A 26,618-nucleotide genomic window follows, 5' to 3' on the forward strand; every position below is an offset into this window, starting at 1 on the left:
CCGGGGGCGGCAGCAGTGGCGGCGCCAGCGGCCGGCGCCCGCCCGGGCAGCGCGAGCTGGGGCGGGAGCGAGGGGCGGGGGACCGGCGGGCGCGCGCGCGCGGATGGGAGGGCGGGCGCGCGGCGTCGCGAGAACGGCCCGGGAACGACCCGGACAGCTGTTAAAGGGACAATGTCCCCGGGACTGAGGGGCTGAGGGGAACTGAGTTGCGGACGCGGCAGGGCGACCCGGACACCGGGACTCCAGAGGGTGGCCAGCCCCAGAGAAGCCGGGAAAGGTGGGGGCGGACCCGAGTAGGGGACCCAGGCCTCTGGCGCGCGCACGTCGCCGCCGTCGGAGGCGCGCTCAGGGGGTGGAGCCGCCCGCCGAGCCCCGCCCAGGAGGTGGTGCGATGCAGGCCCCGCCCCAAGGCTCGAAGCACTGGTCGGCTCCGCCCTCGGCTCCTGTCGCCGCCTCACTCCTCAGCGCCTGGTGTAACGTTCTAGAATTCGACGAGCAGCTGCCTCAGGTGCCCTGGCCAAGTGCAGTCGGCAGCGGCACCACCACTCGGGCGCTGTGTCTCTGCCTGGTCCTTAGGTGTGACAGGGCCCGCAGTGCCGTGTCGCCCCCTCAGGCCCAGACCACCCCTGCCTGCCCATCCTGGCCCCAGCAGGCCTCAGCCCCGCAGGGCCCACCGCCTGGAAGCCACATCAACTCCTCAGCCCCAAAATTGTGCCTTCAGGCTTAGCAGCTCCTCACGCCTGGGTCAGCTGCCAAGGGTCCCTTGAGCTCCCTAAGGGGTTTTCCTCTAAGCCTTCCCTCTGAACAGGGCTTTCCACCCCCAACGACCTCCAGGCTCTAGCTAACTCAGCCCGGCCAGATTCCTCGGGTCCTCTTCTGCCCTGTCAGGCTCAGGTTCCCCTCCCAGACTTGGCTGCCCCCCGCGCCGCCCCGCCCTCCACCCCAAGCCCATTAACTATCCAGGACTCTTTCTAGCTTCCTTAGCCCCATCTTTTTCTTAGATCTGGATCACCCAACTAGACACCCAGTTACTAAGCTCTGAATGTCCCTCAGCGGCCACCTGCTCCCTAGTTCAGCTTCCTCTGCTCTGGCCCAAGATATTCCATTAAAACCCCATCTGCCCTTTCAGCCCAGCTTTACTGATATTTGCCAGCTCAGCTCTAAATACTCTTCTCCTCATTCTTCCTTTCTCAGCCCATCTTAGTTACCTTTGAATAAATACTTATTCACCTGCAACAGCTTCCAATTTTCTGGCATTTATGCTGCCTCTCCTAACTCATCTAACATTCTTATCTGCATTGTCTGCCCACCCCAACTGGCTCTCAGGTCACCTTTTGCCGTCTGGAATTCTGGTCCTGTGTAACTGACCTCTGCTCACCTTCTACATCTCTAGACTTTCCCACTGCCCCCTCCTTCTTCGTCACCAATTGACCTTGACCGCTCTGTCCACACTTACCTTTCATTAACACCTCATTCCTGGTTTGTTTACCAACCCTCAGTTCTCTAACTGGCCCCAGCCACCAGTTCTGTACCAATTATCCCCAAATGCCTTTTGCTCTAATTCACCTCTCATTCTTTTTCATTTCATTATCCCATATTGCCAGTTAAGTCACTCAACTGCCATCTGTCAATTTCACTTATTCTGTGTATTCGGCTTAGGAAAAAAGATTAAAAAAAAAATCTTTCACCATTTCTACATTTCCTGTGTTTGCTGTCTTGATTGTGTATGTTCAGCTAATGAAAATATTCAGCACTTGAAATATCTTTTCAGCTTTCTTTCCTTTCTTCTGGACCTACACATCTTCTTTCCAATCTTTACATTCACTCATGGTGAATTACATGAGTGAATGATTCATTATCCATTATCTTCCCAGCACCAATGAGGAGACTCAATCCAGCCTCCCAACCCAGTCCAGTCATGCAAGTACAGGAAGATGCAGACAACCTTATCCCTTTTGCCAAGTGAGTCCTCCCCACACAGTGGGGGAGGGGGGATGAGACGGAGGCAGGATTCCATGTCTGGGTTCTTCCCCAAGAAGAGTATAAAATAAGAAACAAGAATCTCAGTGCCTGGTCTCAGGGGATTGGTGATTTATTAATTTACTCAGCAAATTATTTTTGAACACTACAGTGTTCTAGGCACTGAATATTAGGCATTGGGGATTCAGCAATTAGAAAGATAGGGGTCCTGCTCATAGAGCCAACATTCTACAGGGAGGAAATAGAATGTGTACATGAATAAATATAATTTCAAATAGTAGTAAGCGCATGAAAAAAATAAATGTACAGTATAATATAAGTAGAATGTCTCTGAGACACAAGTATATAGAGTATGACTGTGGAAGGGGAAGAGGAGATGAGTTTGAATTGAGATCTGAAAAATAGGAAGGAGCCAGTCTGCTAAGAACCAAGGAGTAGAAGAAGGAATAGTAGGTTTGAAAAAGCAAAACCAAGTCCCAAGAAAAGAACTAACTTTCTGTCTTCTAGGACCAGGAAGCCCATCAGCATAACTGAAACTTAGTGATTAAGGGAAAAGTGGAGTAAAGGCAGACAGGTAGAGGCCAGATCGCATAGGACCTTATGGGCCATTGAAAAGAATGAGAACGTTATGCTAAGGACAGTAGAAATCAGTGGGAGTTCTAAGCAAGGAAATGACATGAGCAGACTTTCTTTTCCTTCAACTTTTTTATTATGGAAAATTTCAAACAACTACAGAAGTAGAGAAAATAGTAACCACGAAACCAGAGTACCATTTTTAGTCAGCTGCAATAATTATCATTAGATGGATAACCTTTGTTTTTTCTGGATACACCACTTGGCTTGTGGGATCTTAGTTCCCCAACCAAAGATTGAACCTGGGCTCTCAGCGGCAAGAGTGCTGAGTCCTAACCATTGGACCACCAGGGAAGTCCCTGGTGGATAATTTTTTTCTTGATACACCCATTTAGCCTCCTGCTACTTAGACCATTTTGAGGTAAATTTAAACAGGGTATTATTTCACATAATCATTTCTAAAAGATTACTCCGACTGCTCTGTGCAGACTAGATTACTGAAGGATTCAAATGGAAGCAGGGAATGGAGGAGGATGCAATTGCAATAGTCCAAAGAGGGGAAAACGTGCTGGAATATGGTGGCGGGAGTGGAAATGGTGAGCGGTAGTTAAATTTGAGTGTATTTCAGATGTAAAACTCACAGGATTTGCTGATAGATTGGATATGAGGGGTGAGGGAGAGTGAGGCATATCAGATTTTTGGTTCTAGCAACTGGGCGTTTGGGGTGCCTTTTGGCAAGATGGGGAAAGCTAGGGAGGAGGTGTTGAGTGGGCAGTTGAACCTGCAAATCTGAAGTCCAGGGGAGGAGCCAGAGCTGGAAATATAGATTTGGGAGTCATCAGCACATTGATGGTATTTAAAGTCATGGACCTGTGTGAGATCACCTACAGAGGAATGAAGACACAGGGCCGAAGCCCTGGGACTTTCTTCTGGAAAGCAGGAGAGCAGACATCTGGTCAGTCAGTCTGGCAGCTTTAGATGTGATGAGAACTGTTCTCAAACAACTTTTGCACACCCTACCTAAAGGATATTAGTATTTCTGAGTTGTTGTTTACTCGCTAGGTCAAACTCTTTGTGACCCCATGGACTGTAGCCTACATGGACTGTAGCCTACATGGACTGTAGCCCGCCAGGCTTCTCTGTCCATGGTATTTTCCAGGCAAGAATACTGGAGTGGGTTGTTATTTCCTTCTCCAGGGGATCTTCCTGACCCAGGGATCGAACCCGCATTTCCTGCTTGGCAGGCGGATTCTTTACCACTGAGCAACTAGGGTAGCCCCTAGTGCTGCTGAGATGCGGAGATATAGCAGGAGTGAAGAGACTCTGCTCTCCTGGATGCTTGCATTGACTAAAAGGAACCTGTTGAATCACTTGAGTAGCTGGGGCCTCCCTCTCTAACAGCCCTGCTTGCTAAGTATGATGTTCTCTGGTTGTGGGGTGTAGAAGTTTGAGATTCAGTGAGATCTGAGGCTCAAACAATTGCTAATCTCCATGCTCACTCCAGCTCCAACCTCCTTTCAAATCAAAGTCTTCACCACCTTTCTCATCTAAAATGGATAAGGGAGGACATGGCCTGAGGGAGCCTGGGCAGCTGTGTGGTCCTGTGGTAAGATAAGACTCCTGAATCCCTGGAATGAGTAGGTGCCGTAAGGGAAGAGCCAGACCTGAGCATACCTTGTCCTCACCTCAGATGTTCTAGGGTGGTCAGCCGATCTCCACCCCCCTCCTTGCCTTCCCAGAGCCTTGGACTGATGCCCCAGCGCTATGGAGACACCTTCTGGGAGAATCTTAGTCAAAGGCCCAGGTGAGAGAAATGGAGAAACGGGACTAACTGAAGGTGGGGAGGAGAGGCTGTACAATTTTAAACTACCATAAAACCTTACTGTAGCAATAAGTCCTAGTCTCAGGATAACTGCCCCACCAAGTGATGGACATGGTAGCTCCTAATGCCAGGTAGGTGGTTGGGAGAGGTTGTTAGAGAAACAACATGGATAGGGATATTCTCTTTGCACTTAGCCCCCTTTTTGTGCTTTACAGCCCCACCTGGATGGAGGAACAGTACACCCCACCCTTGCTGGTATGATGAACTTTCTGCCCTTTGACACTTCTTGGTTAAGATCACACCCACTGCCATCCCATCCCCAGCTCCCCTTATTCTCCCTTCCCTCTGGTCTGCCCCAGGTAGTGCACTGAGCAGGCCCTCCTTCCTATGAATCAGCCATCATGTTTTCCAGATCACAGCCATGTTTTTATAATCTGGTCTTCCCAAGACCCCTGGTTCCCTATTTCAGTCCCAGCTCCCCGAGAGACTCAGTTCTGCCTTCTAGCTCCCTCTCCCCATTATCTGGTACAGAGAGCCACTGGTTGCTCCCAGCCTGGCCAGTATGGCCCTGAGGGACTCCCACCTCCTGAGGTGCTCTGCAGAAGAAAGAGGAGGAGGCCACATTCGGGAGGAATGCAGCAGGGATCTGGGGGCATCCCAGCCCGGGTAAGGGCTGTCACTCATCACTTGGAGGATCTAAGGAGGCGACAGAGAATCATCAATGAGTAAGGAAAGACATCAGGGCTCTGGGAGCCAAACAGTACGGGGACGGGTGGCTTGAACTAAGGAAAAGGTGGAGAGCTTTGAGGGAATTGGAGGTTGCTTGGGAGTGTGCCATGGTCTTGGTGAGACTGAAGCAAAGTTTCCCATAATATGGGAAGGAGGAGGGAACGAAGGAATGGGGGATTAGTCACCTGAGCTGAAAGGAGTGGAACCCTGGTCACTGAAGACAGGAAAGCACTCCACAGAACTGGAGGATGGTGCAAAGCTAGAGGTCACCTCTGAGCCCCTGGATGGGAAACTACTTCAGTCTGAGGGGAGCAGAAGGTTGGAAGTGGAGAGTTGGAAGTCAAATGATAACACTTCCGGGTCCCAGCAGGAACTAGTTCAGGGCGGGAAGATGAAGAATGGAGAGACAGGAAGCCTGGCCTCCAGGCCCCTCTTTCCTAAGCCTTACGTCTCCACAGACTGAAGAAGGCCCAGTGGGGCAGCTCTGGGGCAGCGTCTGGGCCTCTGCTGGTTGACAGTGATGGCTGTGGCTTCCCTAGCACCACTGAACACCCTGATCGGGAAGAGGAGAGGGCAGACTATCCACAGCAGAACCACTTCCTCATTTCTGGCAGGGCCCAGGTATGGATGGCTGAAGAGGACTTTGGTGGGTGGTGATGTGGACCCCTGGTGTTGCATGGGGAGACAAGGGAAGCCAAGAGCCACATGGGATAGCTGGATGTGAGAGGAACAAAAGTAAAGTAGACCAGATCCTGAGACTTGGGGGTACCTGGGTTTGGGGCCTAGGAAATCTGAAGACCTACTGTTTGATTCTTTTTTTTTTCTTACAGCTGCTTTGGTCTCCCTGGAGTCCCCTGGGCCAAGAGGGGTCTTGTCTTTCCAGGCAGCTGGGCTCTATGGGCTCCTTCAGCGCTGTCACAGCCACTAGGAACCCCTTTTACCATCCCTGGTGGGTGGAACTGCAGTCTGAAGAGTAGGGAGAAACTGTCCAAACTCAAGACACTGGCCGTGCCTCAGGGGCCCAGGATTGGGAGCTGGAATCTCCAGTATTTTGGACATCAAGGCATTCCTCCTTTCCTTGGCCTCTCCCATCTTCCTCTCCCCGCCTCTGAACTAGGCACGAACAGCCCCGATGGCCTCCCCTCTCCACTCTCAGAGGGGCCCCCCGAGGCTCCCTGTCACTATTCTCTTCTTCGTTCTGTTATTAAAAAGCAAGCAAGTGGAGCCCAGAGTTGTCTTTCTCTCTGCAATGTAGTGATGGGGAGGCTTATGGGGAGGGAGGGCTCTTTTCAGCTTCGCGATGACCCCGCCAAAATGAAGTTGGGCTGATACCCCCAAATTCAAGGAGTTGTACCCAAAACTTAGTCCTGCCCGCTCCAGTGTTCCCCACCCGGCTCTCCGGGCCGAGGTCACGTCAGTCGGCGGAGCTTCCGCCTCCAGGACCCCGCAGCCTGCCCCTCAGCGCGGCCGCCCCCTCTGGGACTTCCCGGCAGCCCGTCCCTCCGCCTGGCTCGCGGCCTTGGAAACCGAGTCCCTCCGGCCAGCGCCCCACCCAGGGCCAGACGTGTGCTGACCCCAGGTTCCCGTCCCGACCCCCATCCCCTTAATTGGGAAGCCCCGCCCCGTGCGCAGTGACGTCGGACGCCGCTGTCAGCCGGCGCTGGGGGGGGTCGGTGTGGGGTAGAATGGCCGCTGCCGCCGTCACCCGCGGGACCCCGGGAGGTAAGAGCCGGGGCCTCTCGCCCGCCTCTCCGCCCCCGCGCCAGGGGGCGCAGCTCCACCGCCCGGACTTGGCGCGCCACGCCGGGGACCACCGGCGCTCTCCCGGGTTTGCCCTCACTCCCCACTTCCGTCCTCCTCCCCCGCGCCAGGGGGCGCCGCTCGCCGCAGGGCCCCACGGCGGACCTGCCGAGCCGGGCCGGACCGTCCCGGGGACCCCCCGCTCCCCAGCACCTGCCCTGCCCCTTGCCCACCAAGCGCCCGCGGACTCTGTTCCGCAGCTTCTCCAGGACATCTCTCCGTGAGGGCGGGAGGCGGAACCCTCCCACCTCGGAGCGTCTCCGCTGACCACCGCCCCTCCTGGGGGGTCCGCCCCCGGGCCCGCTCCGCACCCTGGCGGGCTGCCCATCCCGGACTGCGCACCTGCGCCCTAGGGCGGAGTCCTTACCCCAACCCAGGTTCCAGGGCTCACAGTCGTGCTCGGATGGGCCTCTTCCCCCTCTCCATTCCCAGACACCTGGCGGAGCCCGCGCTGAGAGCATCCTCCAGCTTCCATCTGTTCCCCCAGGAGGGTGGGGGCTCAGGCTGGAGCCAGAGTGGTAGATGGGGTAGGATAGGCCTGGAGGCCGAGGGAAGCTGAGGCTTTGGGGATAGAGGTACGGTGGGGTGGACAGGGCGGTCAGTCTCAGGGTGGAGGATGGGTTGACCTGGGGCTGGGTAGCTGGGTCCTGGGTGTCTAAACCAGGTTCTACTCAGGCCCAACCAATCTGGAGGAAAGGGTGGAGGTTAAGATCAGTTGTCAGATCTGCCCTTCCCCTTGGAAAAATCAAAGAGAAGGAACTCAGGGTGTGTCTTTTAAGGCCTAGCTCTCCACCCGGACTTAGAACTCCTGCCTTCCCCCCAACATCCAGGCTCTCATTTGTCAAACCATCCTTCAAGGACCGGACGCTCTGAGTCCTAGCCCCAGGGTCTGACCCCTCCGCAGCTCCAGCCTTGCGAGAGCCAGGGCTGTAAACGCCGCCCCTCGCCGGTCTTCTCCCCTCCCCCACCCCGCCGGTCTCTTCCTGATTATTCTGTTCTGTTGTGTCTCCCACTCGTGTTGGTTCCTGGCACGGTGTCTGGGTTCGCCCTCTCCTCCATCACTTGGCTGTACTCTGACACCACAGTCCAGCCCCTTCCTCTGGCTTCCTCAGATATCACGACCCGGTTGTGTACCAGGTCTCCCACCTCATTCTCATCCTTGATAGTGTGGGGGCTTCTGCCATGACCTTGTTCTCTCCCTTCCCAGCACAGACTCCCCCTCCCCCCGGCCCCTCAGGCCGGGGGTGACCTTGCCCCCTGGAGTCCTCACCATGAATACCAAGGACACCACCGAGGTTGCTGGTGAGTTCACAGTCCAGGTTTCCAGGTTGGGCACAGCCTTTTATTTCCCCCAAGCGGTGGTGACCTTATAATTCTTGGATCCCCGCTCTCCTTGGCATCATTTTATTCACCACCACCACCCGACCCCGCACCCCAGTGCTCTGGATTCGGCCCTTTTCCCCTGGGCTCTCACTGGGATGTCTCACACTAAGCCCTCCCTTCTCATCCCCTCTAGAGAACAGCCACCACCTGAAGATATTTCTCCCCAAGAAGCTGCTGGAGTGTCTTCCTCGCTGCCCGTTGCTGCCTCCAGAGCGGCTCCGGTGGAATACAAATGAGGTTTTCTAGGGAGCCGGGGGGACTGGGGCTCAGCAGGGCCTAGTAGGCTGGAGGAGTTCCCCTCTGTGGCTTTCAACACTCTCTAGGCTCTTTGGACATCACGGGAGAGCTATAAAGACCTGCATCTCGTAGGAGCTCATTTCTTCTTGGCATATGCACCTGTGTATAAATGCTACCACTTAAAAGTATTTCCTACAAACAGAGCACTGTGCTCAGCGCTTGTCCTGCGTTATCTCACACAGTCCTCCAGGGATGCCGTTATCCCTGAGGTATAGATGAGGAGCCCCAAGAGGCCAGGCTGAGACTTTGGGAAGGGGACCCCCACCTGAGTGCCTCTTCTCCTCCAGGAGATTGCATCCTACTTGATCACCTTTGAGAAGCATGACGAGTGGCTATCCTGTGCCCCCAAGACAAGGTGAGAAGTTTTGTGAAGACGGGGAGTAGCAGGGGTCCTGGGTTCTGTGCACAGAACTCAAGGCCAGTCCTTCCCTTCTCAGGCCTCAGAATGGCTCCATTATCCTCTACAACCGCAAGAAGGTGAAATACCGGAAGGATGGTTACCTCTGGAAGAAGCGGAAGGATGGGAAGACCACCCGAGAGGACCACATGAAGCTGAAGGTCCAGGGCATGGAGGTAAGCAAGGCCTCCAGCACACCTGCCTTGGCCCCTGCTTTTCCCCATGAGCTGGGTTCCAGCCCTGCCAGGGCTTGGTGACCTTCTCTGCCTACCACCCTCCCAGTCAGTCACTCTTCGCTTCTCACTCACTTTGGATCAGCTGGGTGGTTGCTCAGCCCACTCTCTGCTTTCTCTCCATGACCCAATTCTCCAGGACTTAGGCCACGCCTCCCCCTGGAGGCCACAGATGCCCAATCCCCTCACTTCTCTTGCGTTTCCCGTAGGGGTCTGACAGTACTTAGTACCTCAAAGCACAGGTTTCTCTTCTCTCAAATCATTGCTCCTCATCTCAGATGTGTTATTGCCCTGCCCTCTGATTTCTGGATAGTCCCCTGTCTCAAATCTGGTACTTCTTGTAAGGTCCTGGCCCCACTGTCCCTTTTCACCGTGGGGTAACTTGGGTGCTGGGTTTTGAAAGGTGTGGGGAATAGATGGGGGTTGGTAAGGGTTAAAGAGGAACTGGTGGCAAGATTGGGATTCCTGCGAAGGGACTGAACAGAGGAAGAGTTGGGGAGCAGACTAGCCCTCCCCCCACCCCAGCCTGTCTCCTGGCAGTGTCTCTATGGCTGCTACGTTCACTCTTCCATCGTCCCCACATTCCATCGGCGCTGCTACTGGCTGCTCCAGGTGAGGACGGAAGGGCTCAGGGAGACAGAGTCTACCTGGCTCTTTGAGGGAGGTGGGGGTCTGCGGAATGAAGGGGAAGGATGACGAGGTTCTGAGTGTGGAAAGGAGACTGGGAAGAAGAGAAAGGGGTTTGGGGATGGAGAGAGCCAGAACTTGGGAGGGTGAGGCTAGGAGTGCCTGGGGAGAAAGTGAGGACTAGGAGGCCAAGCCCCTGGACATCAGGACCCCATAGCACTCTCTGTGTACCGTTGTGCCCGCAGAACCCTGACATCGTGCTTGTGCACTACCTGAACGTCCCGGCCCTGGAGGACTGTGGAAAGGGCTGCAGCCCCATCTTTTGTTCCATCAGCAGCGACCGCCGAGAGTGGCTAAAGTGGTCCCGGGAGGAGCTCTTGGGACAGCTGAAGCCCATGTGTAAGGCAACAGGGCCAGGACAGAGCTCCAAGGGGAGAGTGGACCTAGGGGCCTCCCATGGCAGCCAAGTTTCTATACTCAGGAGCCTGTGGGGTGACCATGTCGCCCCAAGCCAGGAGGCTTCTTTCCTGGGTGGCTGGGTGGGTACCAGGGTTCCTGGTGTGATCTGTGTTCGACTATGGAGGGCAGCTGTGAGCTCCAGGTAGGAGCAGTCTGGGGGCCTCTGACCGCTGTTCCTCTGGCTGGAAGTCTCAGAGTATCTCAGGTGCTTGGGGGAGCCATCAGAGTTCTCTGGGGCCTATTTTGTGGGGGGTCCCACAGCACTTCCCCCCAACTCTCCTCCAGTTCATGGCATCAAGTGGAGCTGTGGAAACGGGACAGAGGAGTTCTCCGTAGAGCAGCTGGTGCAGCAGATCCTAGACACCCACCCGACCAAGCCTGCACCCCGAACCCATGCCTGTCTCTGTAGTGGGGGCCTTGGTGAGTGACCCTGACCTTGGAACCTTCCTCCCTCCTCGCTGGTCTGCCCTTACTCACACCAGGGGGGTAGCTGTCTTGTTGGGATTTGCATGCTTATTTGCATGACTTTTGCATGTTCCAGAAAGATGGGTCAGATGAGCAGAGGCCTTCCCGTCTGCATACTGCCTAGTTCCTTTTACTTATTCCTGGCAGCCTGGGCTCTCTGCTTTCTTCCTTTAGCAGTTCCTGGCTACCGCAGCACTACCGCTTACATACAGGCTTAGCCTTACTCTTAGTTGGCACCTCCTTGGTTCTGTTCTTTTGTCCTTTTTCTATGCTTTCACCTATTGCTCTCAGCTATTCCCCCAAGCCCAGGATCCTCCCCTGCAGTGTTCCTCCAAGGGGAGGGTGGGGGAGGAGAAATATTTCTGCTGCCTCCCAGTGGCCACAAGCAGTAGGACACCTCTGGTATGTAGTGACTTCTCAGGAAACACATGACAGCTTCCAGCAAAGGAGGGCTGGAGAGAAATGTGTCTTACCCCTTCTCTCCCCACCACCCCTTCCACTCCAGGTTCTGGGAGCCTCACCCACAAATGCAGCAGCACGAAACACCGTATCATCTCTCCCAAAGTGGAGCCCCGAGCTTTAACCCTGACCTCTGTCCCCCACCCCCATCCCCCTGAGCCACCTCCACTGATAGCCCCGCTTCCCCCAGAGCTCCCCAAAGCACATACCTCCCCATCTTCCTCTTCCTCTTCCTCTTCTTCCTCCGGCTTTGCGGAACCCCTAGAGATTAGACCGAGCCCTCCAACCTCCCGAGGGGGTTCTTCCAGAGGAGGCACCGCCATCCTCCTCCTGACAGGACTGGAGCAGCGAGCCGGGGGCTTGACACCCACCAGGCACTTGGCTCCACAGGCCGATCCGAGGCCTCCCATGAGCGTGGCTGTGGTTGTGGGCTCTGAGCCCTCGGCCCCGCCAGCCCCTCCGAGCCCTGCCTTTGATCCTGATCGTTTTCTCAACAGCCCACAGAGGGGCCAGACATATGGAGGGGGCCAGGGGGTGACCCCAGACTTCCCCGAGGCCGAGGCCGCCCATACGCCCTGTCCAGCGCTCGAGCCTGCTGCTGCCCTGGAGCCCCAGGTGGCTGCCCGGGGTCTCCCTCCACAGTCTGGAGCAGGCGGGAGAAGGGGAAACTGCTTCTTCATTCAGGATGATGACAGTGGAGAGGAGCTCAAGGCCCAGGGGGCTGCCCCACCCGTACCTTCACCCCCTCCTTCACCCCCACCCTCACCTGCCCCTTTGGAGCCATCGGGCAGAGTAGGAAGAGGGGAGGCCTTGTTTGGAGGAGCTGGGGGGGGCAGCGAGCTGGAGCCCTTCAGTCTCTCATCATTCCCGGACCTCATGGGCGAACTCATCAGTGACGAAGCTCCGAGCGGCCCCGCCCCCGCCCCCCAGCTCTCTCCTGCTCTGAGCACCATCACAGACTTCTCCCCAGAGTGGTCCTACCCAGAGGTGAGTCTCAGACTTCTCTCCCTCCACCTGCGTCTCTTTCACCCTGTGGCCTGTGACCTAGTTTCCCTCAGCATCCATGGCTGCTTAGTTCTCTTCCCAGCCTCAATCTTTACATAGAACAGTTTTCACAGGCCTTCTTAACTACCCCTTTTTCCCTCCCTCCTCCTTCTACCTGTGACTTGTGGTTGTGTGAGTCCCTCAAGTGCCCCAGGGGACTTCATTCCTTTGGTGACTGGGTGGGGCGGGGAGGGCCTGGGACAGTTCAGCCTGAAGGGAAAACCCAACTGGGATGTGATGGCAGACTTTGAGAAGCTGAAAGACTGTATTCAGCAGTGAAGTTCTGCTTTGCGCTGCCCCAGAGATAGGAAGCAGGAACTTCTGTGGGGGTACCGGGGGCCCCAAGAAATGACTTCCTCCCAGTGATAGCTGTCTACAAATGGGATGGTAGCCTTGGGAGAGGCAGTGAGCTCCCCGTTTCTAGCAGATTCAAGTAGAGGGCAGGAGTGTGGGGAGAAAGGATGGTGGGTGGCTCTCACTCCACTCCACGTCCAGCCTCTGTACCCCAGACCCTGGGTGTACAGAGAGCAATAGGTCTGCTCTCAGGGTCTGAATGAATGGAGGAGTGAGTAATTATACCCAGCAGAGAGAGCCTCAGTCACATGGCTCTCTGACTTCTGCCTGCAGGGTGGGGTCAAGGTGCTCATCACAGGACCTTGGACAGAGGCCGCTGAGCATTACTCCTGTGTCTTTGATCACATCGCCGTGCCAGCCTCACTCGTCCAGCCTGGTGTCTTACGCTGCTACTGTCCCGGTATGGGGACTGGGGGTGGTAGGAGAAGGGACTAAGACATGACTGTTGGGACTCCCAGGAAGCACTGGGAACAAATGTGTTGGGTTGTTCCTGAGAACATAACAAGCTCATCCAGTCCTGGGGCTGAGCCCGGTGGTTGGCCCCCCACCACCGCCCTCCAGCAGGCAGATGAGTCGGAGTTGAGGTGTCAGAAGGTCTAGATTCTAATCCTAAAAATCTACTGCTGAGCTGACGAGTGATCTTGAGTAAGCCTACTGCTTTCATAGGACCTTGGCCTCCCCTTCTGTAAGACCAGCCATCTGACCCACGGGGACTCTCATGCCTCCCCAGGCCCTCTTACTCCAGTCCAGGGAGAGTCTCTCAGGAGATGAGAAGGGAAAGATGTTGGTCTCCTCCAACCAGTTCTGAGACTAAGGGACATTGACTTCAAGACCTGTGCTATCCAGTATGGTAGCCATGAGCCACGTGTGCCTACTGAAATTAATAGTTAAGATTATATGAAGTTTCAGATTCAGCTCTGCCATCACACTAACCACATTTTAGTGCTCAGTGACCACATGTGCTTGTGCCCCGCCAGGGGACAGGGCAGATGCAGGATGTCTCCAACACTGAGGAAAGTTCTTTTGGACAGCACTGGTCTGGATGTCATTGCCAAGATTCATCTGTGCCCTTTTGCCACCCGCTTTGCCTCTCACCTGACACTCAGCAGTGTTGCTGTGGGGCCCCCAAGGACCACTGGAGTGACATGTCGACAGCTCTGCTCTCTATCAGTGTGTCCTCCCTGAGTCTCACCAGCCCTGTTCAGTGGTGGATGGCAGGAGAGGGGCTGAGACCAGAGACATTGGGAATTGGGAGTCTCAGCCTCTAATCTTGGGACCAGGGCCTGGTGGCTTTATCCTCAAGGCTATAGATATTGAGATCCTGGGACACCGCTCTCACTTCACCCTGTTGGTGAGCAGTTAATTCCTTTCTCCCATCTTAGTAACAGAGTTAAGGCCTCTGGACCTTGATCTTAGGAGATAAGAGATTTTACCATCATCAAATTGTTTATATGTATAGGTATCTCTACACATCTACCTCCATCTGGCTCAATTGGTAAAATATCTGCCTGCAATGCAGAAAACCCAGGTTCGATTCCTGGCTTGGGGAGATTCCCTGGAAAAGGAAATGGCAACCTACTCCAGTACTCTTGCCTGGAAAGTCCCACGGAAAGAGGAACCTGGAGGGCTTAGTCCATGGGGTCACAAGAGTCAGACACAACTTGGTTGACTAAACCACCCATAGGTATCTCTTGACTCTGTTTCTATGCCTTGGTGCTGAAAAACATCCTTAACTACAGGATCTAGAACCCAAGGGGTCTCTGGCCCAGAGGAGCTATTAAGTTCTCAAATAAAGGGGTTCCTCCCCACTTAGAGCCAAGGCCACTGGAGCTAGAGGCCTCTGGGGCCACAACAGGGCAGGTGGGGGAGGTGGATGTGGAAGGACCACCTGTGGCTCTGGTGAAGGAGCCCAGGAAAGAGAGCCATCTCGCTGATCCTTGCCCTCTCCAGCCCATGAAGTTGGGCTGGTGTCTCTGCAGGTGGCAGGGCGTGAGGGCCCCCTTTCTGCGTCTGTGCTCTTTGAGTATCGAGCCCGCCGATTCCTGTCACTGCCTAGTACTCAGCTTGACTGGCTGTCACTGGACGGTAAGTTCCTAACCTTCTGACGCCACCGCCTTTGAGCATGACATGTTCCTAGGCCCATCTGGACTCGGGTGGCCACTGCCTTGCCCCCACTGTACCCCTCTTCCCAACTCCTGCTTCCTTGCTCATCTCTGAAGGAGCAGCAGATTTCCTTCACCTCCTCTTCCCTGTAAACCTTGGAGGCGGCTTTGTCCCAGCGCTTGTCCTGTCCATAGGAAGGGATCAAGGCCATGGGTGGGGCCGTGACAGTGCAAAGCAACAAACATGGGATACACATGAGTGTATATGTGCCTGCTGCTGCTGCTGCTGCTGCTAAGTTGCTTCAGTCGTGTCCGACTCTGTGCGACCCCATAGACGGCAGCCCACCAGGCTCCCCCATCCCTGGGATTCTCTAGGCAAGAGTACTGGAGTGGGGTCCCATTGGCTTTTCCAGTATATGTGCCTACACAATATATTTAAACTTTCCTATGGTTTTTCCCTCTAGTTATAAAGACAGGCATTAATTATAGAAAATTTTGAAGTTACAGAAAAGCACAAAGTAGAAAATGAAAATTCCCTGTAACAATGCTCAGTAACATACACCACTTTTAATGTATCTTCTTATACCAACACAGAGATGCACAAGCATACACGTGTGTGTACGTGTGTGTGTATTTGTTTAAATCCAGAGCTGTTTGTCCCCTTTACTGGTTATCCCTCCTGTGGCTTTCAGAATTGTTTCTCTCCGCATCTGCTTTCTTGAGGTTTGCATGTCTCCGTTTCCTCCTGTTTAACCTGTGCTTTACCATCTCTCCTGTGTGTCTCCTGCCTCTCTCATCTCTCCATTCCTCCTTGGATTTTTGTCTTCACTTCCCCTCTTCCTTCCCTATTCCTTGTTCGTTCTACACCCCCAGCTCTCCTTTGCCCTTTTTCTCTCCTCTCCTTCCTCTTGTTTGTCTTCCCCTCTCTCCTCTCATACCTTGAGTCTCTGCTCTGAGCTCTTTACCCTCCTCCCTACCATCCCCTCTCAACCTTCTTGCCCATCTGTCCTGGCATCTCAAAACATCCCCAGCCTCCACCTGTTTGTTTTCCCATGGCTCCGACCCCCTTCTGTCTCCCCTCCTCATCCTTGTGTGATCTCAGGAGGGGACAGATTAGCTTGAGATGTGTGCATGGGGTAGGGGAGGAGGAGGAGAAATGGACTTGGCCATCCATCTCTGTCACCTCCCCTTCCTGCCATCCTCTTTGTGGACAGCTGCGGGGGGCCATGAGGAGGGGGTGGTGCTTTTCAAATCAGTCTCTCAGTTCTTTGGGGCAGTGATTAACAGAGAGGAGGGACCCTGAAGTCCTTCAGCCCCAGCATGGGGGACGAAGGTAGTGTCTGCATCAAGAAGGAACAAAGCCACCTGGGAGTAGGCTGGGAGTATACGCATGTGCATGCATGTATGTGTGAGAGATCTGGGGTGGGTATGTGTGTGGGTGTGGGTGTGTGTGTTTGTGAGAGAGAGAGATATCTGGGGCAACTGGGGCTAGACACCCAGCGGGGAGTCCTACAGTCTCTGTGTCTTTGAAGGACACAGTCTTGGTTCTGCATTCAGGTCCTAGGTGGACACGTATGAAGAGCCCTAGACTGAGGACTGGTCCTGGGGGGCTCTGTTCAGAAGGTGGAGGGGGGAGGGTAAAGGGCCATTGTATGGAGAAGAGGAAAGGATATGCTTGTGTCTTCATCACTCAGACCCTGGGACAGGATCTGGCTTTGTTGCCCAGGGCATCCCCTGGACCCTGCCCACTGAGCTCCCCATGCCCACTCCTCTTCCCCCCAGACAACCAGTTCCGGATGTCCATCCTGGAGCGACTGGAGCAGATGGAGAAGCGGATGGCAGAGATCGCAGCAGCTGGGCAGGCCCCCTGCCAGGCTCCTGACACCCCTCCAATTCAGGTACCTCCATGAGGGCACTCTACAGTGGGGAGCAGGGGGAGGGTCTTCCTGTAGAAATCAGCTGTAGTATGTGACTCCCCTCGCTGTCCAGGCCCCAGCCAGTCCCCTTCCCTTCTCTGTGACATCACCCTGCTCCCACCCCCACCCTGTGGCAGGAGTGGCTATTCTGGGCACCCTCTTGGCATGACAAGCTTCAGACTATTTCTGGTCTGAAGGAGGGTGGAGGTGAAGGTGGGGGAGGGGATCCAAGAAGTCGGGGCTCAGCACTCTGAGGGTTCCAGGTCTCTGAGGAAAGAAGGCTGGAGAGGAGTCTAGGTTCTGAGGGGGAGAAGCCATCTGTGGATATGGCACTGATCTGAGCCAAAGTGAAAGCACCACATGGGCATGCAGGCATGAGGTCTGGCTGCTGGAGAAAGCTGCCGGAGGGACAGGGAGGACTGACCAGCCATCAGAGGTCAGGGTGGTGGGAGCCTAGAATGGGAATTGTAGGGAGGGGGCAGAACTGGAAGCTGAGAGGACAGGGGTGGGGTGGCTAAGGCCATCCCAGGCTGGGGATGCTCAGGTCTCTGCCTGAGGGTGTGTGCACCACAGGATGAAGGCCAGGGGCCTGGGTTCGAGGCCCGGGTGGTGGTCCTGGTAGAGAACATGATCCCTCGCTCCACCTGGAGGGGTCCTGAGCGTCTGGCCCATGGAAGCCCTTTCCGGGGCATGAGCCTTCTGCACCTGGCTGCTGCCCAGGGCTATGCCCGCCTCATCGAGACCCTGAGCCAGTGGCGGTGAGCTGGGGCTGGTGGGAGTTGAGGTTGGGGGTTGTCAGGGACTGAGGAGGAACTGGAGGCCTGCCATGGGAGTTGGGGTCACTGTGGGAAGAGGGGCTGGAACAGGGTTTGCACTTGGGGTAGTTTTAATGTCCTCTGACTTACAATGCTGACTTCTTGATCTACTTATAATCATTAATCTCTGATTACTCACCCTGCTGACCTTAGTGCTTGCCAGCCCCTTCGATTCGGAAGTTCCTACTGGGCCCCCTTTATCCCTAACTGGGCTCCGCTGTCCCTTTCCCAAACCCTCCAGGAGTGTGGAGACAGGAAGCTTGGACTTGGAGCAAGAGGTTGACCCACTCAATGTGGACCACTTCTCTTGCACCCCTCTGGTGAGAATGCTGGTTCCTAGTGCATGTGAACAGTGGGAAACAGGAGCAGTTCTTCAAAGAGATCGTTTGGGGGATGCAGGGAAGGGGTAAGGACAGGCCCATGCCTTCTCTACCTCCCCCTCTTCTCCTCAGATGTGGGCTTGTGCCCTGGGCCACCTGGAGGCTGCTGTGCTCCTCTTCCGTTGGAACAGACAGGCGCTGAGCATTCCTGACTCTCTGGGCCGCCTGCCCCTATCCGTGGCTCATTCCCGGGGTCATGTGCGCCTCGCCCGCTGCCTGGAGGAACTGCAAAGACAGGAAGCTTCTGCTGAGCCCCCGCCTGCCCTGTCGCCACCCTCCTCCAGCCCCGACACTGGTGAGGATTTAAGGAGAATGTGGGTGGAAGCGCAGGCCAGGGGAAAGCTAGAGGGTGGGAGATGAGCGAGGTTGTAGGGATGGGGAGGTAAGAGCAGCAAGGCCAGGGAGATGGAGAGTGAAGGGGCAAGTGGCGCCTTATGCTCACACCCCCTTCCCTCCCCTTGCAGGCCTGAGCAGTGTCTCCTCACCTTCAGAGCTCTCGGATGGCACTTTCTCCGTCACATCGGCCTATTCCAGTGCCCCAGATGGGAGTCCTCCCCCTGCTCCTCTGCCAGCCTCTGAGATGACTATGGAGATGGTCCCGGGCCAGCTCTCCTCCAGTGTCCCAGAGGCCCCCCTATTCCTCATGGACTATGAAGCCACCAACCCCAGAGGGCCCCCACCCTCACCGCCTCCTCTCCCACCAGCCCTGGACGGTGGGGCTGCTCCCGAGGAAGCCGATAGTCCACCAGCTGTGGATGTGATCCCGGTACCACTTAGGTGGAGGGCTCCAAGCAGAGGGGGGTGCAGGGCTGGGGTGACACCAGCCACCACATGAAACAAGCAGAGCCGGGTGGCAGTTTGGGAAGAAGGGGTCATTTACCCCCATTTGGGGACAGGCAAGGTAACCCTCTGCGTAAGCTTCTGTCAGGGCTTGGGATTCAGAAGTCATGAGGCCTCAGAGGTTAGAATTCTGGAGGATATCTTCAATTAGAGCTGGGTGGTAGGGGTTACCTGTTGTTCCATAAAGGGACAAGAGCGATGGCAGGAAGCGGGGAGGAAGGAGGAGCAGAGAGGTCAGCAAGATGGAAGCGGAAGTGTCTGGCACTAACCAGCAGGTAGGGGGAGGCTTGCACATGCTAAGAGCTAAGACTCTTGTAGAGTGAATGAACCCATGGGAGTGGAGAGTGGCTCTTCACGTGCAGCAGCCTGCTTCTCTGCTACGGCCTGGGACATACCTGCTTTAGAGAGACTAAGGGATTAACCGGGGTGCACTGAAGTGCAACAGATTTAGAGAACGCCACACGGTAGGCGTCTTTATGTGAGACCAGCAGAAAGTGCTGCAGGCTGCAGGGCTGGAGCTATTCAATAAGGTGTCATGTGATTGGCAAGCGCTCAGCTGATTCTTGGCAAGCTCAAGGAGGGGGTGGCAGACATGGCCAAGTCTGTGGGAGCTGGCATGGGGCAGGCTGGGTGGGACAGTGGGCAGTCAGCCTGGAAGGCTAAGCCCTTCATTCACCCAGCTTCTGAATCCCCACGTGCTGTACGTCCTTCCTAGCCTGTTTTCCACAACGTCTCAACACAGGGCTGTATTGAGTGGGACCCCAAGGAGTGTAAGTGAACCTGGAACACTGGCCAAGACAGACAGGGTTAATGGGGGCAGCCATCCATGAGGCCTCATCGTCTGGTGCTGATAGGAGAAAGATAGGAAGTGAACTTATGCTATGGCCTTGGCAGAGCAAGAACAGCTGGGGGGCCCCTCAAGGTTCACCCAGCTTCTCCTTCATCCAGGTGGACATGATCTCACTGGCCAAGCAGATCATTGAAGCCACACCAGAGCGGATTAAACGAGAGGACTTCGTTGGGCTGTCTGAGGCCGGAGCCACAATACGGGAGAGGACAGGAGCGGTGGGGCTCAGTGAGACCATGTCCTGGCTGGCCAGCTACCTGGAGAACGTGGACCATTTCCCCAGCTCGGCCCCTCCGAGGTGACCAGCTTAGGACAAAGCCTCCAGATCCTTCAAAGGAACGTGGGAGGGAGAGAGAGAGGAAAGAAGCTGCACTATGGCCACAGCCTTTGAGAAAGGGATTGGTACTGGCTGTCGATCTCTGAAGTCACTCTCCAGACCCTGTTACTGGGGCTCTGCCTTCAGGGCAGCGCCCAGGTGGGAGAAGAGGGACTTCAGATGTCCAGGACATCCTTTATCCCTGTGCCCTACAGTGAGCTGCCATTTGAGCGGGGTCGCCTGGCTGTCCCTCCAGCACCTTCCTGGGCAGAGTTTCTCTCTGCATCTGCCAGTGGCAAGATGGAGAGTGATTTTGCCCTGCTGACCCTCTCGGATCATGAGCAGCGGGAACTGTACGAGGCAGCCCGAGTCATCCAGACAGCCTTCCGAAAATACAAGGTCAGGTGCTTGGGGGCTTCAGGGGATGACTTAGACAATCTTGAGTGGGGAGGTGATGGGTTCCCAGGACTTTGGGGGAGACAGCAATCATCCGGACAGATCAGGGGTAGGGAGAAGGGTCAAGGGACCCCAGGCACGTTGGAGGAGCAGGTCAGATGTTAGGTGGGCAGTTCCTAACTGATTCAGGTGCTGAGACTTCCTTCTTGCCACTTAGGGCCGGCGGCTGAAGGAACAGCAGGAGGTAGCAGCCGCTGTGATCCAGCGCTGTTACCGGAAGTACAAACAGGTGAGGCTGTCCTCTCTTGAAAGCATACCCACCAACCCACACACGCAGCCACTCACCCCATCCCAGACTATCCAGAATGCTGCAGGAGCCCTAACTCCCCTTTTCTCTCCACAAGCTGACCTGGATTGCACTTAAGGTATTAGGCATGAGACCTGGGTGTGAGGCTGTCTGTGATGATTCAGCCTTTCCTTCCGTGAGCGTGTGGATTAGAGAAAGAGACTTGCATCGACTGAACTTGAAACGGGGTGGGGGGTGACCCTTAGGGGTCTGGGTGTCTGTCCCTCCATGTCAGCCCCTGCCCCTCCTCCCCACCCCTGCAGTTTGCACTCTATAAGAAGATGACCCAGGCGGCCATCCTGATCCAGAGCAAGTTCCGCAGCTACTACGAACAGAAGCGATTTCAGCAGAGCCGCCGAGCGGCAGTCCTCATCCAGCAGCGCTACCGCTCCTACCGCCGCAGACCCCCAGGGACCCTGCCTGCCCGCAACAAGTACGGCCCCAACCCTCCAGCCCTCAGTGCACACCCACTGTGTCCACGGCCACTGCCCATGGACTCCCAACTCATCATCCTGCTCCTCCCCCACCCTTGCCCTGCCAAGGTTCCTAAGGGGCGAGGGGCAGGTGATTCCCGAGTGTCCTGTGCGGTCTCATCTGTTCTTCCTTCCACCAGAGGCTCCTTTCTCACCAAGAAGCAGGACCAGGCAGCCCGGAAGATCATGCGATTCCTGCGCCGCTGCCGACACAGGTGTTGCCCTTTCCCTCACTGGGGAGGACTGGGCCCCGCCGCCGTCTCCCCATCCCACCGCCCTGATCGGCCGGTTTCCTCTGACTCCTTTCTTGTCTCTCCGCAGGATGAGGGAACTGAAGCAGAACCAGGAGCTGGAAGGGCTTCCCCAACCCGGGCTGGCCACCTGACCTCTCCACTGCCTTTCTCATCACCCTGGGGGCCGCTTCTTGCAGTCTTAACAGGGAGAGGGCTCTCTGGGGGAGGGGGAGCCCCCTGTCGGCAGCTTTCCCGTCACTTCTGTGCTAACCCGTCCTGGGTCTCCACCCCCCCACCCCTCCGAAGTGCTGGACTCCCTCTCCCACCCTTGCCTCCTTCTCTTCCCTCCGGGTCGCGCCCCCTTCTCTTAGTCCCCGGCTCCAGAAGACCCATGCCCCACATACCTGCATCTTCAGCTGTGACCTCCGGAGCCCTGCCTGCCCCTTCTCCACAGCTCCCTCCCTGCCTGTGCCCACCTCGGCCCCTTCCTGACTTGCCTTATTTATTTGTTCGACGCGTCTCTGAATGTATCCGCCTCGGTCCCACCTCTGCCTTCGCTACGCGCGCGCCCCTCGTGTTTCAGGGCTGACCGTGCCCCCACCCCGACTCCGCATGTTTGCGTCTGTTTCCTCCCTTTCTGGCCCTGTCTTTCCCCGTCAACCGACCGACTCCGGCCACCAGTCTCGGGGCCAAAGGGGGGGGGGGGGTGGTGTATATAGAAACGCGCTGCGGAGTCTTGCCCCGTCCCCGAGGGGAGGGGCCTTGTACATAATGTAACATACAGAGTATAGTGAAGAATCTATTTAAGGCGCCGCAGGGAGGGCTGCACGGCCGGGCTTGTGGTTCCTGGCGTGGCGGGAGCCTCCTCCCGGCTCCACGAGCACTTTCTACTTGTGCATGGGCTTGGTTTCTACGAATTGCCATTAAACATCGCTGCACCAGCCAGCCTCCGGCCTCTGTCTGCGGGCGGCGGGGAGGGGAGGGGAGGGGTGGGGCCCCGGCCGGCGGAAGGCTGCGGGCGCGCCAAGCCGGGATCTGAGCCGCACCGGGGCGGGGCGGGTGCGTGGTTTTCCGCCTCCGACGTGTTTCCGGCCTTAAAGGCATTTTGCCCTTCCCTTTAAGACGCACCGCCCCCTCTCAGTCACTCCCAAGATGGCGGACCTACTGGGCTCCATCCTGAGCTCCATGGAGAAGCCACCCAGCCTCGGTGATCAGGAGACTCGGCGCAAGGCCCGAGGTGAGGATCCCAAATTCATAGCCGGCTTTCTTCGCCCGGTTCTCCGGATCGCAATCCTCCCTCTTTGGATGACCCCGCCTTCTCAACCTTGAAAGACCCCTCACCGGCCCCTTCAGAGACCCCCCGAGTCCCTAAAAGGGCTGCTGACCCGCCCGCTGTTCTTAGCGGACGATGATTGGCTCCCTGAAGCTCAGCACCAGCCCCTTGCCTCTTCCTGCCCTGGCCTTCCGCAGTCCTTGTTTTCAATTCGCCCGTGGGCCCGCCTGTCCGCCGGTGGCGTGGTCTGATTGGTAGGCTGTCCTGAACCCCACCCAACCCCTTCCCGCCTTCGGATCGGAGGGCGGTGAGATCGACCGCTCGGCCCCGCCCGCCCTTCCGGCGCGCCGGTCCGTGCACCTCTTCCCCTTCCGATTGGATCCAGGATACGTCCGTCCACAACCCTTTCTCCCCTATTGGCCTCCTCAATTTAAAGGGCTACCGATTAAGTTTTGTTCGACCTTCCTCGAGCCCACCCCACCCTCAGCACCTCTAATTGGCTGCTGGAGCCGTTCGGTGCCCTTATGCTCCGCCTACTTGATTTAACCCGATCCCTTCTGCCGCGCTCCAATATTTCTCTCATCTGTACCCTGAAATTTCTGAGTTCCATGGGCGGGTCGTGAATGTTGATTGGAGGAATGAGAAGGCCCCTACCCGGTCCGACTGGCCATAGTCTCCCAGCCTGTGTTCGAGTAACTTCTCTGCTGGCGGTTCAAGTTGGACTGCCAGTGTAGGGCGCGGCCCGCTGGACGGTGCAAGCCTCTCCTGCTCTCTCCGCAGCGTGTGAATGAATCTGACAGAATGAGTGCCTTTGGGGGAGGACACCGGCTCCCCACCCGTTCGAGAGAGGCCAGGACAGGGGTGGGTGCCTTCAAAGTGCTCAAGTGCTGCTTAATGCCAAACTAACATCCATATTTACTGAATGGTTGCTAAGGGCCAGGGGCACACTCAAAGGAGCCGACAGTCCGGAGCATTGATGAAATGATCACACGGGAGTTAAAAATCAACTTTATAAATGCTCTGAAAGAAAAATAATTGTCAGGATTGTAACTACCTAGGGCTTCTAACCTAGCCTGCAGTGAGCTGAGATCTGAAGAATAGATAATTCAGTTAGTGAGAGGGCAACACAGTGCTCCAGGCAGATATTTGAAAGCTATAAGGAAGGAGTGCGCATAATGGGACCTGGGAACTGAGTTACTTCAAGCTCACCGCGACTGACTAGGTGGTTCACCAGCGGCCGTTGACAGACTAGGAAGCTGAAGTTGAGTTTAGTCACTTGCCTGTGGTTACACAGTTACTTAGTGGCGGCCTTTCAAACCCAGGTGTGACTTTTAAGCCCATGTGCTTATCCATAATCTTAAGTCACCTCCTCAGTTGCAGAGAGAAGACTCTCAAGACAGACAGAACAGTCAGTGACCAAGATGGGGTCTGAGCCCATGAGGTTGAAGAGAGGAGTGCACCTGAGCTGTCAAGCCCTGGAGCCATGGAGAGTAACTGGATAGGAAAGGAACCGGGTCCCTGGCTTCTAGGAGCTCATACTGGGGTAGGGAAGACAAAAGTTATAGTCTGTTAGTTCTCAGCATGTGCTGTAGTGGATGTCTGAACCAAGTGTGCTTGGGCCCCAGAGGAAGAAGTAATTCTTCACCATCTGACTCATGGTGGATCTCAAAGTTTGCAAGGGGAAGAAGAGCATTTCAAGCAGCAGGAACAACATGTGCAAAGACATGAAGTGATTAGGAAAATGCGAATAGGTTCACTGCAGCTGAAGGGGTTCTGATCCTGTGGAAGAAGTAGGCCTTAAGAATGTCAGCAATTTGAAATGGCAGAAGAGAGAAGAGGGGACAGTAAGACCCAAAGGTAGCGAGTTCTCTTTACAGCTCAGACACCTGCACTCCCAGAGGAGAAGAATGTTAGACTGGCCATTTCAGCTTCATCTTGGCTGTAGAAATAAGAAGTGGGGGTATTACAAAATATAGGAAGTTAAATAATTTCCTCTATCCTGTGTAGACAATGAGATGATAAACTCTTTGAGGCCAGGACTGGGTCTGTTCCCATTACCTCCCCAAGCCTTAGAGTTCTTGGTATGTCGTAAGCAATAAATAAAAATGTTTGCTAGTTGGTTTCCCCAGTGGGAAACAGGGTTGAGCATGATTCTCATCTCTGTTTCTCCCACTAAACTGTGAGCTCCTAAAGGGCAAAGCTATGTCTTCATCCTCTTTGTACTTCAGGGCCTAGCAATGTATCAGGGATAGAGTAAATATCAATAAATGCTTGGCAAATAACAGTAATCCTCCCTTCCTACCCTGACACCTCCCAGTGGACACGAGACCCCTCCCAAAGCCTTACACCCTCTCACCACCCATACTTCCACGCCTGGCCTCATGCTGCCATTTCTTGCCCCCAGAGCAGGCAGCCCGCCTGAAGAAACTACAGGAGCAAGAGAAACAACAGAAAGTAGAATTTCGTAAAAGGGTAAGAACAACTGGAGAGATCAAAGGCAGCTTCAGAAAGGACTAACAATAAGTTAGAATCAGAAGGTTGAGGACTTAGTTTGTGTGGAAACTGTCTTAAGAGAAGTGAAGCCCAGAAGTCAGTGGCACGGAGGTGGGAAAGGTGTGGGAGGCGCAAGCCTGTTGGCCCGGCTGGGGAGAGGGGTAGTGGGGTGGAGCCATCATCTCATATCTTCTTCCCTTTTCCCTCTACCAAGATGGAGAAAGAGGTGTCAGATTTCATCCAAGACAGTGGGCAGATCAAGAAAAAGTTTCAGCCGATGAATAAGATAGAGAGGAGCATACTGTGAGTGTCTCTGGGCTGGGGCAACAGGAAGTGGGTGGTCAAGGAGGCACAAAGGGTGAAAGGTTCAGAGGGGAGAACCTCCTAGAGGAGGGCACTGGCCCCCCTCATGGCTTCACAACCTCTTTCCCTTTGGCTCCCCCTCCCCAGACATGATGTGGTGGAAGTGGCTGGCCTGACATCCTTCTCTTTCGGGGAAGACGATGAGTGTCGCTACGTCATGATCTTCAAAAAGGTAAAAGGCCCGAGTTGAGTTCCCCGCTCTCTCCTTTTCAGCCTGTACCCCACCCCAGGGGAGAGGAATGAGGTAAACTATGTATGTGGAACCTTGACCCCATCACCCACTTCTTTCCCAGGAGTTCGCACCCTCAGATGAAGAGCTGGACTCCTACCGGCGTGGCGAGGAGTGGGACCCCCAGAAGGCTGAGGAGAAACGGAGGCTGAAGGTGAGTTATGCCTGGAAGTCCCTGGGACCCTGCCACCACCATCTGGGAGGGGCTGAGGTCAGGCCTTGAGCTCCGGTGCCCCCCTCTGCACCCTCAGGAGCTGGCCCAGCAACAGGAGGAGGAAGCGGCCCAGCAGGGACCTGTGGTGGTGAGCCCAGCCAGCGATTACAAAGACAAATACAGCCACCTTATTGGCAAGGGGGCAGCCAAGGATGCAGCTCACATGCTACAGGCCAACAAGACCTACGGCTGTGGTGAGGCCACAGTGGGGGCTGGGAGGGAGCAGGGAAGAGGAGATAGGTTGGGGGGAAGGAGAGGGGAGGCCAAGGCCCAGGACTCCTAGGTCCTCCCACCCTCCCGTCTGCCCCTAGTGCCCGTGGCCAACAAGAGGGACACACGCTCCATTGAAGAGGCCATGAATGAGATCCGGGCCAAGAAGCGTCTGCGGCAGAGCGGGGAAGAGTTGCCATCTACCTCCTAGGCACCCCAGCTCCTGGGGCAGGGCAGGGGGCAGGGAGGGACGAGGCTGCTGCTATTAGAACCCATCCTGGAGCCCCACCTTCTAATAGCTGTCACTCAGGCACAGTGTTTGTCACTGTTCGAGCTCGGATATGTATGCGGGGTGTGTGTGTGTGTGTGTTAGTATGTGAAAGTGTGAATGCTCAGGTGGGTATTTAATCTGTATTATTCTGTTCGTCCTGGAAGTTTCTTCCCCATGGGGCTGGGATTACTTTACATTCAATAAATACCATTTGACCCAGTGTCTTGGTTTGTTAGCAGAGAGAAAGGTAGGCTCTGGAGAGGAGGTGAAATAATTATA

General features: G+C 55.6%; 3 protein-coding genes across 7 annotated transcripts; all 3 read left to right on the forward strand.

Moving 5' to 3' along the window:
- Positions 1 to 111: 111 nt before the first annotated feature.
- On the forward strand, positions 112 to 6,241 carry INCA1 (inhibitor of CDK, cyclin A1 interacting protein 1). 4 transcript variants are annotated; one of them, XM_052658256.1, is made up of 9 exons: positions 483 to 508; positions 1,875 to 1,962; positions 3,751 to 3,967; positions 4,058 to 4,159; positions 4,244 to 4,357; positions 4,591 to 4,630; positions 4,907 to 5,100; positions 5,563 to 5,725; positions 5,935 to 6,241. In XM_052658256.1, the coding sequence occupies exons 5-9, from the start codon at positions 4,305 to 4,307 to the stop codon at positions 6,079 to 6,081; spliced, it is 597 nt and encodes a 198-aa protein (XP_052514216.1). In that variant the 5' UTR covers positions 483 to 508; positions 1,875 to 1,962; positions 3,751 to 3,967; positions 4,058 to 4,159; positions 4,244 to 4,304; the 3' UTR covers positions 6,082 to 6,241. The 4 variants fall into 4 exon arrangements, with proteins under 4 accessions (XP_052514214.1, XP_052514216.1, XP_052514215.1 ...); XM_052658257.1 differs by lacking the exon at positions 483 to 508 and adding an exon at positions 716 to 744; XM_052658254.1 differs by lacking the exons at positions 3,751 to 3,967; positions 4,058 to 4,159 and having other exon boundaries at positions 112 to 576; positions 4,293 to 4,357.
- A 516-nt stretch (positions 6,242 to 6,757) lies between these two features.
- CAMTA2 (calmodulin binding transcription activator 2) lies at positions 6,758 to 21,574 on the forward strand. Of its 2 annotated transcripts, XM_052658677.1 has the most exons (23): positions 6,758 to 6,826; positions 8,112 to 8,206; positions 8,421 to 8,524; positions 8,872 to 8,939; positions 9,022 to 9,157; positions 9,755 to 9,826; positions 10,087 to 10,240; positions 10,586 to 10,720; positions 11,271 to 12,211; positions 12,896 to 13,022; positions 14,573 to 14,707; positions 16,507 to 16,622; positions 17,214 to 17,398; positions 17,697 to 17,775; positions 17,908 to 18,130; positions 18,300 to 18,601; positions 19,624 to 19,820; positions 20,054 to 20,237; positions 20,452 to 20,523; positions 20,639 to 20,659; positions 20,844 to 21,013; positions 21,194 to 21,268; positions 21,375 to 21,574. In XM_052658677.1, the coding sequence occupies exons 2-23, from the start codon at positions 8,176 to 8,178 to the stop codon at positions 21,436 to 21,438; spliced, it is 3,591 nt and encodes a 1,196-aa protein (XP_052514637.1). In that variant the 5' UTR covers positions 6,758 to 6,826; positions 8,112 to 8,175; the 3' UTR covers positions 21,439 to 21,574. The 2 variants fall into 2 exon arrangements, with proteins under 2 accessions (XP_052514637.1, XP_052514636.1); XM_052658676.1 differs by lacking the exon at positions 20,639 to 20,659 and having other exon boundaries at positions 9,740 to 9,826.
- Positions 21,575 to 22,367: 793 nt separating this feature from the next.
- On the forward strand, positions 22,368 to 26,559 carry SPAG7 (sperm associated antigen 7). The gene is made up of 7 exons (XM_052658678.1): positions 22,368 to 22,523; positions 24,964 to 25,031; positions 25,267 to 25,355; positions 25,503 to 25,587; positions 25,709 to 25,798; positions 25,896 to 26,052; positions 26,170 to 26,559. Exons 1-7 carry the CDS (start codon positions 22,439 to 22,441, stop codon positions 26,277 to 26,279), a joined length of 684 nt encoding a protein of 227 aa, XP_052514638.1. The 5' UTR covers positions 22,368 to 22,438; the 3' UTR covers positions 26,280 to 26,559.
- The last annotated feature ends 59 nt before the right edge of the window (positions 26,560 to 26,618 follow it).

The sequence above is a fragment of the Budorcas taxicolor genome, chromosome 19, assembly GCF_023091745.1.
Source record: "Budorcas taxicolor isolate Tak-1 chromosome 19, Takin1.1, whole genome shotgun sequence".
Taxonomy (NCBI): Eukaryota; Metazoa; Chordata; class Mammalia; order Artiodactyla; family Bovidae; genus Budorcas; species Budorcas taxicolor.